This window comes from Nerophis ophidion, linkage group LG24 (genome assembly GCF_033978795.1).
Source record: "Nerophis ophidion isolate RoL-2023_Sa linkage group LG24, RoL_Noph_v1.0, whole genome shotgun sequence".
In the NCBI taxonomy this organism is placed as follows: domain Eukaryota; kingdom Metazoa; phylum Chordata; class Actinopteri; order Syngnathiformes; family Syngnathidae; genus Nerophis; species Nerophis ophidion.
The window spans coordinates 40,977,216-40,991,776 of NC_084634.1; the positions used below are offsets into that span (position 1 = coordinate 40,977,216).

General features: G+C 38.7%; 1 protein-coding gene across 3 annotated transcripts in view; it reads left to right on the top strand.

Moving 5' to 3' along the window:
* Positions 1-14,561, top strand: part of LOC133542308 (E3 ubiquitin-protein ligase TRIM35-like) — a 52,723-nt gene that overhangs the window by 26,701 nt on the left and 11,461 nt on the right. For 2 of the 3 annotated variants that reach the window (XM_061886312.1, XM_061886311.1), the window contains 3 exons: positions 2,048-2,278; positions 4,744-4,766; positions 7,628-7,746. In XM_061886312.1, the coding sequence (XP_061742296.1) occupies positions 2,048-2,278; positions 4,744-4,766; positions 7,628-7,746 (373 nt within the window). Of the gene's footprint in view, positions 1-2,047; positions 2,279-4,743; positions 4,767-7,627; positions 7,747-7,818; positions 7,916-14,561 lie in introns of all 3 variants that reach the window. The other variant, XM_061886313.1, reaches the window with a different exon arrangement.

Sequence of the window (14,561 nt, forward strand, 5' to 3'; positions counted from 1 at the left end):
TTTGCTTGTTTTTTTAAAACATTATTTTTAGTATGGCTGGTATTAAAAATGAATCCACAAATTAGTTGCACTGATTTATAAGCCGCAGGGTTCAAAATGTAAGAAAAAAGTACCTGCTTCTTATCCATAGGTTATGGCAAATATGACCACACATAGAATGTGCGTGTGTGTGTTTTTTAATATGTAAATATATATAAATATATACATATATATATATGTTAGTATATATGTATATATATGTGTATGTATATATATATGTGTGTGTATGTGTGTATATATGAAGGTGTATATACTGTGTGTATATATATGTACATATGTATGTATGTGTATATATATGTGTATGTATATATATATGTGTGTGTATGTGTGTATATATGAAGGTGTATATACTGTGTGTATATATATGTACATATGTATGTATGTGTATATATGTATGTGTATAAATGTGTATGTGTTTATGTATGTGTGTATATATATATGTATGTGTATATGTCTATATATATGTCTATATATTTATATATCTATACACATAGATAGATAGATAGATAGATAGATAGATAGATATAAATCAATCAAAGTTTACTCATACAGCCCTAAATCACGACTGTCTCAATGGGCTGCACAAGCCGCAACGCCACAAATATACATACAATTATATATGTATAATATAATGTATGTGTATGTATGCATGTGTTATATATATATATATATATATATATATATATATATATATATATATATATATATATATATATATATATATATATATATATATATATATATATATATATATATATATATATGTATGTATGTATGTGTGTATGTATATATAGATGTGTACATATGTGTGTGTGTGTATATATATATATATATACATAAATGTGTGTGTATGTATATACAGTAGATGTGTACATATGTATATATGTGTATGTTTATATATGTATGTATGTAATTATGTGAATGTATGTATATATATATATATATATATATATATATATATGTGTGTGTGTGTGTATATGTATATGTCACATGTGTATATATAGATCTGTATATGTTTATATATATATATACACGTATATATTACGTGTATGTACATATATAGATGTGTATATATATGTATATATATATATATATATATATATATATGTATAGATATAGATATGTGTATATATATATATGTATGTATGTATATTGCTGTGTATAATATGTAGATATTTACTTGCAGCTTGTATACAAAACATTGATTAGTGCAGTGGTTCTCAACCTTTTTTCAGTGATGTACCCCCTGTGAACATGTTTTTAATTCAAGTACCCCCTAATCAGAGCAAAGCATTTTTGGTTGAAAAAAAGAGATAATGAAGTAAAATACAGCACTATGTCAACAGTTTCTGATTTATTAAATTGTATAACAGTGCAAAATATTGCTCATTTGTAGTGTTATTTCTTGAACTATTTGGGAAAAAAATGATATAAAATAACTAAAAATTTGTTGAAAAATAAACAAGTGATTCAATTCTAAATAAAGATTTCTACACATAGAAGTAATCATCAACTTAAAGTGCCCTCTTTAGGGATTGTAATTGAGATCCATCTGGATTCATTAACTTCATTCTAAACATTTTTTCACAAAAAAAGAAAACTTTAACATCATTATTTATTGAACATGTCCACAAAAAAATTACCTGTCAACACTGAATGTTGCATTTCTTTTCACAGTTTTTAACTTACATTCATATATTGTTGAAGTATTATTCAAAAAATATATGAAGGATTTTTGAATTGTTGCTATTTTTAGAATATTTTTTAAAAATCTCACGTACCCCTTGGCATACCTTCAAGTACCCCCAGGGGTACGTGTACCCCCATTTGAGAACCACTGGATTAGTGTGTATATTAAGTGTTGATAAAGGGTTTTGAAGTCATTTTAAAACAGCCATAATGTACACATCCCATTCAGTTATGTAGAAACACATTACAGCCAACAATCAAACTGAAAGTATTTTTCATGTGTCTTCTGAGTTAATAACCATGTTGTTCTTGTTCACAGAGCCAATCAGTGACAATTACCCAAGTTTTGAGGGAGGAGTTTGAGAAGATGCAGCAGTTCCTACGTGATGAGGAGGCCACACTGACGTCAGAGTTGAAGCAGGAAGAGGAAGAGAAGATTCAGAGGGTCGAGCAAAAGATAAGCAAAATAGGCAATAACATACAAATCTTAAAGTCCAGTATCGGGGAACTGGAAGACGTTATGGAATCAGAGGACATCTTTTTTCTGAAGGTAGCACCAATAATAACACACATGGTGTGAATTACAACTAGTAATTATTATTGTGGTACGTGTGTGGATATGTTGTTATGCACCTATTTCCTATTACACCCTTTTACACATTTCTTAACCATTCTGCCATGGAAATATTTAGCTCCATCTTATGGATACATTCCAAAAATTACCACATTTTCTGTGACAAAATCTGGCAACAACATTCCTACCAACTATTTTTTCCATAGCCCCAATTTTCTCACATTTTCCCCAAATTCCCCAAAAACACTTCATTTGTCCGTGTGAACAGAGCAATCCAGACTTTTTCATACCTGACTGAGGCCTCTTTCATATGTGGAAGCAAGACAACTTGTAATAAACGACACACAAAAAAATTGTGTGTCGTTTATTCCATCGAAGACAAGACTAAAGACTCCTTACATCAAGCGACTCAAAATGGCGGTCACAACAATCCTCCACTCTTTTTGGTAAATCTCCCGACGGTCACTCAAAGGGTCCGCACCGAATGACTCACTCTTATCTACATATATGAATGCTGAAGAAGAACATTGTTACGATGACAGTGAATAATGAGGACAAAGTCAAGTGAAGAGGTGTGGTTAAAGATGCGCCACAATACGATGATATGCCTTCTCAATGGAAACACTCCCTCTTTCAGGTCTCCTTCATCTGAACAGAACGTCATCAATCAATTCAATTCAATTCCTTTTATTGTCATTGTCATAAATAACACTTAAGTCATACATGTCAAAGAGATTTCGTTTGAGCTTTGTCCAGCGGCATAGAAACTGCATTGATGTGCAGGTTGACCATAGTTAACAGTTAAGCTTAGCATTTCTTTATGAGAACACGTATAGAGGGACGTGGGCGCCATTGTTATTCGCCAACATTGACGGCTCTAGAATAAATAGTTGCCAACGGAGCAGAAAAAAGGTGTGAATAAAATGTTTTAGACTTTGACCCTATTTTTATTGTCATTCAAATTTGAACTTTACAGTACAGATAAGAACAACATTTTGTTGCATTAGCTCATGGTAGTGCAGGATAAAAGAGCAATTAGGTGCAGATATAAATAAATAGATTACTGTACAGATAAATATATTGCACTTTTGCATATGCATCCACGTTTATGAATGTATGTAATATTGTCTCTTTATTCTAGATTACTGTACAGATAAAATATATTGCACTTTTTCATATGTATCCACATTTATGAATGTATGTAATATTGTCTCTTTATTCTAGATTACTGTACAGATAAAATATATTGCACTTTTTCATATGTATCCACGTTTATGAATGTATGTAATATTGTCTCTTTATTCTAGATTACTGCACGGATAAAATATATTGCACTTTTGCATGTGTATCCACGTTTATGAATGTATGTAATATTGTCTCATTATTCCAGCCACTTAATCCATTTTTGGGGGGCGTTGAGGGGATTATTATGATGCGTTCAAGAGTCTTACGGCCTGAGGGAAGAAGCTGTTACAGAACCTGGAGGTTCTGCTGCGGAACCTCTTTCTAGAGTCCAGCAGTGAAAACAGTCCTTGGTGGGGATGGGAGGAGTCTCTGCAGATTTTTTGAGCCCTGGTCAGGCAGCGACTTTTTGCCATCTCCTGGATTGGAGGAAGAGGAGCCCTGATGATCTTTTCCGCCGTCCTCACCACTCTCTGCAGAGACTTCCAGTCAGAGGCACTGCAACCTCCAGTCCAGACAGAGATGCAGTTGCTCTCTACAGTGCCTCTGTAGAATGTGCTGAGAACAGGGGGAAGGAGCTGTGCTCTTTTCATCCCATGCAAAAAGTGCATGCGCTGCTGAGCTCTTTTTTACAAAAGCTCCGGTGTGTAGGGACCAGGTCATATTGTCAGTTATCTGCACCCCCAGGAACCTGGTGCTCCTTACAATCTCCACTGCTGTGCCGTTGAGGAACTCAAGTGAAAGTTTGACCACTTCTGTCTCTGACTGCTCACCCACAGACTTCAAGTAGACATCCTGGCAAATGATTCCATGAAACTGTCCTTTTCCTTTTGAATTTTCTATGTGCAAAAATTTGGTTAAAAAAATGTTGCCTTTGATAGCACAATATCCTTAAAATTGCTTCGAATGGAAGCTGGGTTTACTTCCTTAGACACTGCAGTGTGTGCGACGCCATGATGTCACGTCTGCATGCAGGTCACATTGTATTCACATTAGAAGTTGCTTTTTTCTTTGTAATGTGAAACGATCAGGTTTGACCAAAAAATTCTGAATAGGACATCTGACCCTGGAGTGTAAATGTATAAAGACAGAATTCAGTACGATGAAATGTTTCCATGTCAGACAATATTTCCAGTCCAATTAGAAAAAAAAAACATGTTAGCTGCATGACACTAAAACTAAGCCAGAAAACAATTTCTTTCCATTTTGCCTTTTGTTTTCTGCATCTGATTGATTCAACTTTGTCTTTTTTTCTTCAGAATTACAGAAGTGCCTCTAAAAGGTGAGCCTCGAGTGCATTTACACTCACAATCAGTGATACACCAGCCCATTAGAACCCAGACCCATTTGTGCTTCAAGGAAAATGATGGCATAACTTATAACACCACTCATTTATGTAAAATATATTGCATATTAACACTAATATTGGACTGTCATTGTACATTTAATACAGTTAATTGGCAATGTTTGACACTCTATTAAAGAGTTCAGCTAAACCAACTTTTCTTACATTTTGATGCCTGTTTTGGTTTATTTGTCGCAGTCTTTTGACCAAAAAAATGTCTTTTTGTTTTACTCACCTAAATTGATTTATTTTTAGTGTAGTTTGGGTCAACTAAATTCTTCAACATTTAGCCGACTAAAATTACAGTAAGTTTTGGCGACTAAAATGAAAAGTATAAGGGTATCTCCATATATGGTCATGTTTTTCCAGAAGAAGCAACTTGAAGACGGTCTTGTAAAACATGATTTATGCAACATTTTGAGCAAAGAACCACCTTTTAGAAGTGTTTTAAATGTAGAAACAATTATCATAATGTGTCCTGTTTAAAAATATATATTAATACAATAAGAATAAAATAATGAATTTGTAACACACTTTACATTTGTTAAAATCTCAGTGCTACAAAGTATATAATAAAAATAAAAAGGTAAAAATTTTAAATAGAAAGAATATATAGTAGAAAATTTGAATAGAAATGAAAAACATTAGATAAAACATAGAAACTTAGATAAAATAGAAATAAAAACATAAAAGCAATGGATAAAATAGCTAGGCATGCAGTGCATTTATACAAATTAAAATAGATATAAAAACATGAAAAACACTAGATAAAACATAGAAACTTAGATAAAATATAAATAAAAACATGAAAGCACTGGATGAAATAGCTAGGCAAGCAGTGCATTTATACAAAACAGTAAAATGAAAAAATATCTGCATCTTGTTTAGGAAAAAAAGTACAACTAACATGCTAAAAAGTTAGATGTACTGTAATGGTAATGATTTAGTTTATTTCCAACACTGAATGACATCACATGATTAGCACAAAGTAACAACTGTAGCAGTAAAAGAAAAGGATTTACAAATATAGTGAGGTTAGTTGCATTTATTAACAGCTTATTCGATGATAGGATAAATAATCATATTAAAGTCTTACTGAAATGAGATTTTCCTTTTTAAACGGGGATAGCAGGTCCATTCTATGTGTCTTACTTGATCATTTCGCCATATTGGCATATTTTTGCTGAACGGATTTAGTAGAAAACATCGACGATAAAGTTCGCAACTTTTGGTCGCTAATAAAAAAGCCTTGCCTGTACCGGAAGTAGCAGACGATGTGCGCGTGACGTCACGGGTTGTGGAGCTCCTCACATCTGAACATTGTTTATAATCATAGCCTCCAGCAGCGAGAGCTATTTGGACTGAGAAAGCGACAATTTCCCCATTAATTTGAGCGAGGATGAAAGATTCGTAGTTGAGGAAAGTTAGAGTGAAGCACAAAAACAATGTCCCCTACAACCTGAGACGTCACAAACACGCGTCATCATTCCGCGACGTTTTCAACAAGAAACTCCGCGGGAAATTTAAAATTGCAATTTAGTAAACTAAAAAGGCCGTATTGGCATGTGTTGCAATGTTAATATTTCATCATTGATATATAAACTATCAGACTGCGTGGTGGCTAGTAGTGGCTTTCAGTAGGACTTTAAATGCGATACACGATACAATATAATCCATCCATTTTTCTACCGCTTGTCCCTTTTGGGGTTCCTGGAACCTATCTCAGCTGCATTCGGGCGGAGGGCGGGGTACACCATGGACAAGTCAGCATCTCATCACATAGACAACTTTAACACACTAGGGACCATTTAGTGTTGCCAATCAACCTATCTCCAGGTGCATGTCTTTGGAGGTGGGAGGGGCCTATCCCCAGGTGCATGTCTTTGGAGGTGGGAGGGGCCTATCCCCAGGTGCATGTCTTTGGAGGTGGGAGGGGCCTATCCCCAGGTGCATGTCCTTGGAGGTGGGAGGAAGCCGGAGTACCCGGAGGGAACCCACGCAGTCACGGGGAGAACATGCAAACTCCACACAGGGATTGAACGCTGGACTACTCAGCACCTTCGTATTGTGAGGAAGATGCACTAACCCCTGTACCACCGTGCTGCCCCTTACAATACAGATGATGATACGATTTTCTTATACCTTTTTACTGGGTTTTTTCTTTCCTACATTGTTACGGTTTGCAAACTTTCAGATTTCAAAAAACATTTTTCCACGATTCTGCTTAACTTGTCAATCCTATTTGCACAACATACCTGAAAGTTCATTTTGGTGATGTACTGCCGGAAAGTATTCACAGCGCTTCACTTTTTCCCACCATTTATGTTACCTTCATTCCAAAACACGACAAATGAATGTGTGTCTTAAATTCTACACACAAACATCCCATAATGACAATGTTAAAATAAAAATAAATTTTTTTACAAATGTATTAAAGATTAAAAAATAAATCACATGTTTTTAAGTATTACTAGTACTAATTACTATTAATATTAATATCTTGTTGAAACACTTTTGGCAGAATTTAGTCCTTTTGAATACGATGCCATTAGCTTGGCACACCTATTTTTGGGCACTTTCTGTACATTGCTGCATTTTTGAAGTTTTAATAGATTAAAATATTAAATACAATGCACATCTTCTGGTGTATTGTGTGTAGAATGATGAGGACAAAAATGAATGTATTCCATTTTGGAATAAGGCTGGAACATAACAATTCCTGCACAAAGTATGAATGTCCTGCACTGTGTTATGATGTTTTATTACTGCAGTGTCTTATCTGACGTTGTTTGTCTCAGGACTCCCCACGGAGTTGACGAGTACAAAGAGGAATTTGGAACTCTGCTGGATGTCCCCAAGTACCAGAGCTGCATGCAGCATCATGTCTGGGAGAGGATGCTGAGAGTCATCCACTATTGTGAGTAACTCAAGAACAGGACCTAGTTTAGGCCAGGAATGGGACCTAACTCCAGTAGACTCCGCATGGAAGTGCTTAAAACTACTACATGGCTGCTGGGGAGAGTGCTCAGTCAGAGTGGAGGCACGTTGAAAAGACCGCCCACAACATAGCGCATCCTAAAGAGAAGGTGAGAAAGCGACTTGTAGATGACGTGTAAAACATTTTTAGCAAGGAAGCACCATGACATGTTATGTAGAGCAGTGGTCCCAACTACCGGTCCATGAAGCATTTGCTACCAGGCCTCAGAGAAACATTAAATCATTTATAAGGGACTGCATTTTCTCTGACGTAACTTTGGCCTGTCCCACTAGACCAGGGGTGTCCAACTTGTTTTCATTGAGGGCCACACCGCAGTCATGGCTGCCAATAGAGGGCCGCTTTTAACAGTTTATTTATCTCTTTATTTATTTTTTACAAAAAGAGTAAAAAAAAATCTGTGGATTTGACCACTGTTTTTTTTACAGAAAAAACGTGGCAGCTTAGTTGCCAGACTTTCACTGTAAATTATATTATTTTATTATTATTTTTTACAACATATTACTGTAACTACAAATACAGCACCGCTGTTTGTTTGTTTTGGCAACTCATCTGCCAGTTTTTTTACCCAAATATAATGTGGTGCCATAAAATCATAAATTGTGGATTTAAAATAAAAATCAATCAATCAATCAATGTTTACTTATATAGCCCTAAATCACTAGTGTCTCAAAGGGCTGCACAAACCACCACGACATCCTCGGTAGGCCCACATAAGGGCAGGGAAAACTCACACCCAGTGGGACATCGGTGACAATAATGATCCAGTGGGACGTCTGTGACAATAATGATTATGAGAACCTTAGAGAGGAGGAAAGCAATGGATGTCGAGCGGGTCTAACATGATACTGTGAAAGTTCAATCCACAATGGATCCAACACAGTCGCGAGAGTCCAGTCCAAAGCGGGTCCAACTCAGCAGCGAGAGTCCCGTTCACAGCGGAGCCAGCAGGAAACCATCCCAAGCGGAGGCGGATCAGCAGCGCAGAGATGTCGAGGCGGATCAGCAGCGCAGAGATGTCGAGGCGGATCAGCAGCGCAGAGATGTCGAGGCGGATCCGCAGCGCAGAGATGTCCCCAGCCGATACACAGGCAAGCAGTACATGGCCACCGGATCGGACCGGACCCCCTCCACAGGGGAGAGTGGGACATAGAAGAAAAAGAAAAGAAACAGCAGATCAACTGGTCTAAAAAGGGAGTCTATTTAAAGGCTACAGTATACAAATGAGTTTTAAGGTGAGACTTAAATGCTTCTACTGAGGTGGCATCTCGAACTGTTACCGGGAGGGCATTCCAGAGTACTGGAGCCCGAACGGAAAACGCTCTATAGCCCGCAGACTTTTTTTGGGCTTTGGGAATCACTAACAAGCCGGAGTCCTTTGAACGCAGATTTCTTGCCGGGACATATGGTACAATACAATCGGCAAAATAGGATGGAGCTAGACCGTGTAGTATTTTATACGTAAGTAGTAAAACCTTAAAGTCACATCTTAAGTGCACAGGAAGCCAGTGCAGGTGAGCCAGTATAGGCGTAATGTGATCAAACTTTCTTGTTCTTGTCAAAAGTCTAGCAGCCGCATTTTGTACCAACTGTAATCTTTTAATGCTAGACATGGGGAGACCCGAAAATAATACGTTACAGTAGTCGAGGCGAGACGTAACAAACGCATGGATAATGATCTCAGCGTCTTTAGTGGACAGAATGGAGCGAATTTTAGCGATATTACGGAGATGAAAGAAGGCCGTTTTAGTAACGCTTTTAATGTGTGCCTCAAAGGAGAGAGTTGGGTCGAAGATAATACCCAGATTCTTTACCGTGTCGCCTTGTTTAATTGTTTGGTTGTCAAATGTTAGAATTGTATTATTAAATAGAGTTCGGTGTCTAGCAGGACCGATAATCAGCATTTCCGTTTTTTTGGCGTTGAGTTGCAAAAAGTTAGCGGACATCCATTGTTTAATTTCATTAAGACACGCCTCCAGCTGACTACAATCCGGCGTGTTGGTCAGCTTTAGGGGCATGTAGAGTTGGGTGTCATCAGCATAACAGTGAAAGCTAACACCGTATTTGCGTATGATGTCACCTAGCGGCAGCATGTAGATGCTGAAGAGTGCAGGGCCAAGGACCGAACCCTGGGGAACTCCACACGTTACCTTAACGTAGTCCGAGGTCACATTGTTATGGGAGACACACTGCATCCTATCAGTAAGATAAGAGTTAAACCAAGACAGGGCTAAGTCTGACATACCAATTCGTGTTTTGATACGTTCTAATAAAATATTATGATCGACGGTATCGAAAGCAGCGCTAAGATCGAGGAGCAGCAACATAGATGACGCATCAGAATCCATCGTTAGCAATAGATCATTAGTCATTTTTGCGAGGGCTGTCTCCGTCGAGTGATTTGCCCTGAAACCGGATTGAAAGGTTTCACATAGATTGTTAGACGCTAAGTGTTCATTTAACTGCTCCGCAACAATTTTTTCGAGGATTTTTGAAATAAAGGGAAGGTGAGACACCGGTCGGTAGTTTACCATGAGGTCAGGATCGAGGTTAGGTCTTTTAAGAAGAGGATGAATAACCGCTTTTTTGAATGCTAGGGGAACAGTGCCCGAGGAAAGTGATAAGTTTATAATATTTAGCACTGATGGACCTAATAATACAAAGAGCTCCTTGATCAGTTTCCCAGGAAGAGGGTCAAGTAAACATGTTGTTTGTTTTATTCCATTTACACGTTGTAACAATTCCTCTAATGTTATTTCCTCAAAACGAGAGAAACTATTTTGGAGGGCAGTATCCGCCGTATATACAATCGTGTCAGTGTTAATAGAACCCCGTTGTAGCTGGGACGCATTGTCTTTAATCTCCTTTCTAATGACTTCAATTTTCTTACTAAAGAATTGCATAAAGTCATCAGCTGAGTGGGTTGAGCTACTGGAAGGAATCCCTTGTTGGGTTAGCGATGCTACCGTACTAAACAAAAATTTAGGATCGTTTTTATTACGGTGGATGAGATTTGAGTAATATTTAGCTTTAGCTAAGGTAAGCATGCGTTTATAAGTTATTAAACCATCACTAAATGCTTGATGGTGCACCTCAAGTTTAGTCGTGCGCCATTTGCGTTCCAGCTTTCTGCATAATAATTTCTGAGCTCTAGTTTCTTCTGTAAACCACGGGGTGCGCTTTTTTGGAGCCTTTTTTAACTTTAGCGGTGCTATGTTATCAATGGTTTCGCGCAGGGCGTCGTTAAAGTTGTTAGTGAGGTTATCAATAGAGCCCACATACTTTGGGAATGGTGCCATTACCGAGGGCAGTAGGTCAGCAAGAGTTGTCGTTGTGGCCGTATTAATGTTGCGGCTGCTATAGCAGTTATTATTATTATTAGTTTGACGAACATGCGTCTGAACCTCGAATTTTATAAGGTAATGATCGGACAATACTTTAGTATACGGGAGTATCGTAACTTTGGAAGCGGTGATACCCCTGACAAGCACTAGGTCTATCGTATTACCGTTGCGATGCGTGGGTTCATTTATTATTTGTGTGAGATCACAGCTATCAATTATAGTCTGGAGCGCTACGCACGGTGGGTCCGATGGGGTATTCATATGGATATTAAAGTCCCCCATTATGATTATATTATCGGCGTGTGTCACTAGATCAGCAACGAACTCTGAGAATTCATTGATAAAGTCCGAACAGGGCCCTGGGGGGCGGTAGATAACAGCCAGGTGTAGAGGCAGCGGTGTGACAGACCTCATAGTAAGCACCTCAAACGATTTATATTTATTATTTATGTTAGGACTAAGGTTAAAGTTTTCGTTGTATATTAGTGCGACCCCCCCACCCCTTTTGAGCGGACGGGCAATATGCGCATGTGTAAAGTTAGGAGGACATGCCTCATTTAGCGCAAAAAAGTCGTTTGGTTTAAGCCAGGTTTCACTGAGACCGATGACGTTAATCAATCAATCAATCAATGTTTACTTATATAGCCCTAAATCACTAGTGTCTCAAAGGGCTGCACAAACCACCACGACATCCTCGGTAGGCCCACATAAGGGCAAGGAAAACTCACACCCAGTGGGACATCGGTGACAATAATGACCCAGTGGGACGTCGGTGACAATGATGACAATGAGAACCTTAGAGAGGAGGAAAGCAATGGATGTCGAGCGGGTCTAACATGATACTGTGAAAGTTCAATCCACAATGGATCCAACACAGTCGCGAGAGTCCAGTCCAAAGCGGATCCAACACAGCAGCGAGAGTCCCGTTCACAGCGGAGCCAGCAGGAAACCATCCCAAGCGGAGGCGGATCAGCATCGCAGAGATGTCCCCAGCCGATACACAGGCAAGCAGTACATGGCCACCGGATCGGACCGGACCCCCTCCACAAGGGAGAGTGGGACATAGAAGAAAAAGAAAAGAAACGGCAGATCAACTGGTCTAAAAAGGGAGTCTATTTAAAGGCTAGAGTATACAAATGAGTTTTAAGGTGAGACTTAAATGCTTCTACTGAGGTGGCATCTCGAACTGTTACCGGGAGGGCATTCCAGAGTACTGGAGCCCGAACGGAAAACGCTCTATAGCCCGCAGACTTTTTTTGGGCTTTGGGAATCACTAACAAGCCGGAGTCCTTTGAACGCAGATTTCTTGCCGGGACATATGGTACAATACAATCGGCAAGATAGGATGGAGCTAGACCGTGTAGTATTTTATACGTAAGTAGTAAAACCTTAAAGTCACATCTTAAGTGCACAGGAAGCCAGTGCAGGTGAGCCAGTACAGGCGTAATGTGATCAAACTTTCTTGTTCTTGTCAAAAGTCTAGCAGCCGCATTTTGTACCAACTGTAATCTTTTAATGCTAGACATGGGGAGACCCGAAAATAATACGTTACAGTAGTCGAGGCGAGACGTAACAAACGCATGGATAATGATCTCAGCGTCTTTAGTGGACAGAATGGAGCGAATTTTAGCGATATTACGGAGATGAAAGAAGGCCGTTTTAGTAACGCTTTTAATGTGTGCCTCAAAGGAGAGAGTTGGGTCGAAGATAATACCCAGATTCTTTACCGTGTCGCCTTGTTTAATTGTTTGGTTGTCAAATGTTAGAGTTGTATTATTAAATAGAGTTCGGTGTCTAGCAGGACCGATAATCAGCATTTCCGTTTTTTTGGCGTCGAGTTGCAAAAAGTTAGCGGACATCCATTGTTTAATTTCATTAAGACACGCCTCCAACTGACTACAATCCGGCGTGTTGGTCAGCTTTAGGGGCATGTAGAGTTGGGTGTCATCAGCATAACAGTGAAAGCTAATACCGTATTTGCGTATGATGTCACCTAGCGGGAGCATGTAGATGCTGAAGAGTGCAGGGCCAAGGACCGAACCCTGGGGAACTCCACACGTTACCTTAACGTAGTCCGAGGTCACATTGTTATGGGAGACACACTGCATCCTATCAGTAAGATAAGAGTTAAACCAAGACAGGGCTAAGTCTGACATACCAATTCGTGTTTTGATACGTTCTAATAAAATATTATGATCAACGGTATCGAAAGCAGCGCTAAGATCCACGGGGTGCGCTTTTTTGGAGCCTTTTTTAACTTTAGCGGTGCTATGTTATCAATGGTTTCGCGCAGGGCAGCGTTAAAGTTGTTAGTGAGGTTATCAATAGAGCCCACATACTTTGGGAATGGTGCCATTACCGAGGGCAGTAGGTCAGCAAGAGTGTTAAGATTGTTGTCTCTGATGATATCATTAACTAACAACGTTTTGGGAGACAATGATCTTATGTTTAAAAAACCTATATTATAGGTAGTGGGCTGTTTTAGGGAATTTTTGATCAAATTATCCGTAGTAGCAATATTAATAATGTTGTGTTTATTATGCCCAGTGCATTCAGTACAATTACGACCATATCTAGGAATTGATACGACTGGAATGTTCCGATTGTTTGATTGTTGCTTTGATAAACTGCACGCATCATGGTTAGCCTCCTCAGTAACGGGGATTTTCCGATTGTTTGTTTGTTGCTTTGATAAACTGCACGCATCATAGTTAGCCACCTCAGTAAAACACATGTCCAACTCTGAAACACTCAAAGCAGAAAAAACTTGTTCTAATTTAACTGACTCCTTACCCAGACCAGTAGTCTCGCATCCTTTATTTAAATTCGTCTTCAGGGTGGAGGGAAGTGGTGTTCTGTGGGGATTAGCCTTCTGCTTAGTTTTTAGCCCCGCTCGACATCCGCGTTTCCGATCACACCGCTGGCGTCTGCTCCGTAGACGGCCCCCGCTGCTACTAGACTCCGCTGCTTCACAGGCCGCTGGATGTAGCCGCCGACGTATCCCCATGCTAGTTAGCATGTTTAGCACGCCCGCGTCTATCAGTCCAAAACGGCCCAATATGTCCATATCCAGAAGTGTCTGGCGGTCGTACGTGATCACGGAGTGACCACAATGCGAGCCAGCCATGAGTGACAGCTCAGTCAACAGAATTTTACTGTAAAAAAAAAAACAGTCAGTTTTTTTTTTTTTTTTACAGCATATAGCAGTTTATGCTATATGCTGTAAAAAAAATCACTAAATTTTATAGTAAAATCTATTGGTCATTTTTTCTGTGTACAATTTGATGGCTAACTTGCTTCAAATCCATAAGTAAGCAGATATTTAAGTATTTATTTGGATTTTAACCAACAAAGTTAGATGATTGAACATTTGTTGCAATATTGGACTCGTTC